Source organism: Penaeus monodon, chromosome 23 (genome assembly GCF_015228065.2).
Source record: "Penaeus monodon isolate SGIC_2016 chromosome 23, NSTDA_Pmon_1, whole genome shotgun sequence".
Lineage (NCBI taxonomy): Eukaryota > Metazoa > Arthropoda > Malacostraca > Decapoda > Penaeidae > Penaeus > Penaeus monodon.
This window is the reverse complement of record NC_051408.1, coordinates 35,768,323-35,768,887: the sequence shown is the minus strand read 5'-3', so window position 1 is coordinate 35,768,887 and position 565 is coordinate 35,768,323. Positions and strand designations below refer to the sequence as shown.

Sequence of the window (565 nt, the reverse complement as noted above, 5' to 3'; positions counted from 1 at the left end):
TTTTTTTAAAATTTAAAAATTTTTTTAAAAAAAATAAAAAAGATGTTTTGGATTTTTTTTTAGTTGGAGGAATGTTTTGGGGAAAAAAGCAAATTTAAAAACTTTGATTAAACTTTTTAAATTTTTAACCCCGGGAAAGTTTAAAAATTCTGGAAAAATTGCAAAAAGGGATTAAAGGGGGGAATAAAAATAGAAGAAAAGGAAAGTAGGTGAATATACATGCACAGGTAAAGGTAGCATACTTCAAACATACTTCAAAGCTTTCTTTTATTTGCAAATGGATTTTACCAGAATTATATATTTATACATTACCAGCTGTTTGATGAGCCATGTTACTGCAGGTACTAGAGCCAACTGGCAAGAAGGTCCAGGAAGTGATTGCATTTAGGGAATCTAAACGACAGTCGCCATTCTTCAATCACCTGTCTGCAGTGTCCGAGTCTATTCCTGGCCTATCATGGGTGGCTGTTTCTCCAGCACCAGCACCTTATGTTAAGGAAATGGGAGACTCTGCAGTATTCTATACTAACAGGGTCCTCAAGGAATACAAGTAAGTAGTTTTCAT

General features: G+C 34.0%; 1 protein-coding gene across 1 annotated transcript in view; it reads left to right on the top strand.

Annotated features, from left to right (window-relative positions):
* Nucleotides 1–341: 341 nt before the first annotated feature.
* LOC119587964 (adenylyl cyclase-associated protein 1-like) overlaps nt 342–565 on the top strand; it is a gene marked incomplete at its 5' end in the record, with an annotated part of 6,943 nt that continues 6,719 nt past the window's right edge. The window contains 1 exon segment of the mRNA XM_037936678.1: nt 342–550. Within this exon segment, the coding sequence (XP_037792606.1) occupies nt 342–550 (209 nt within the window).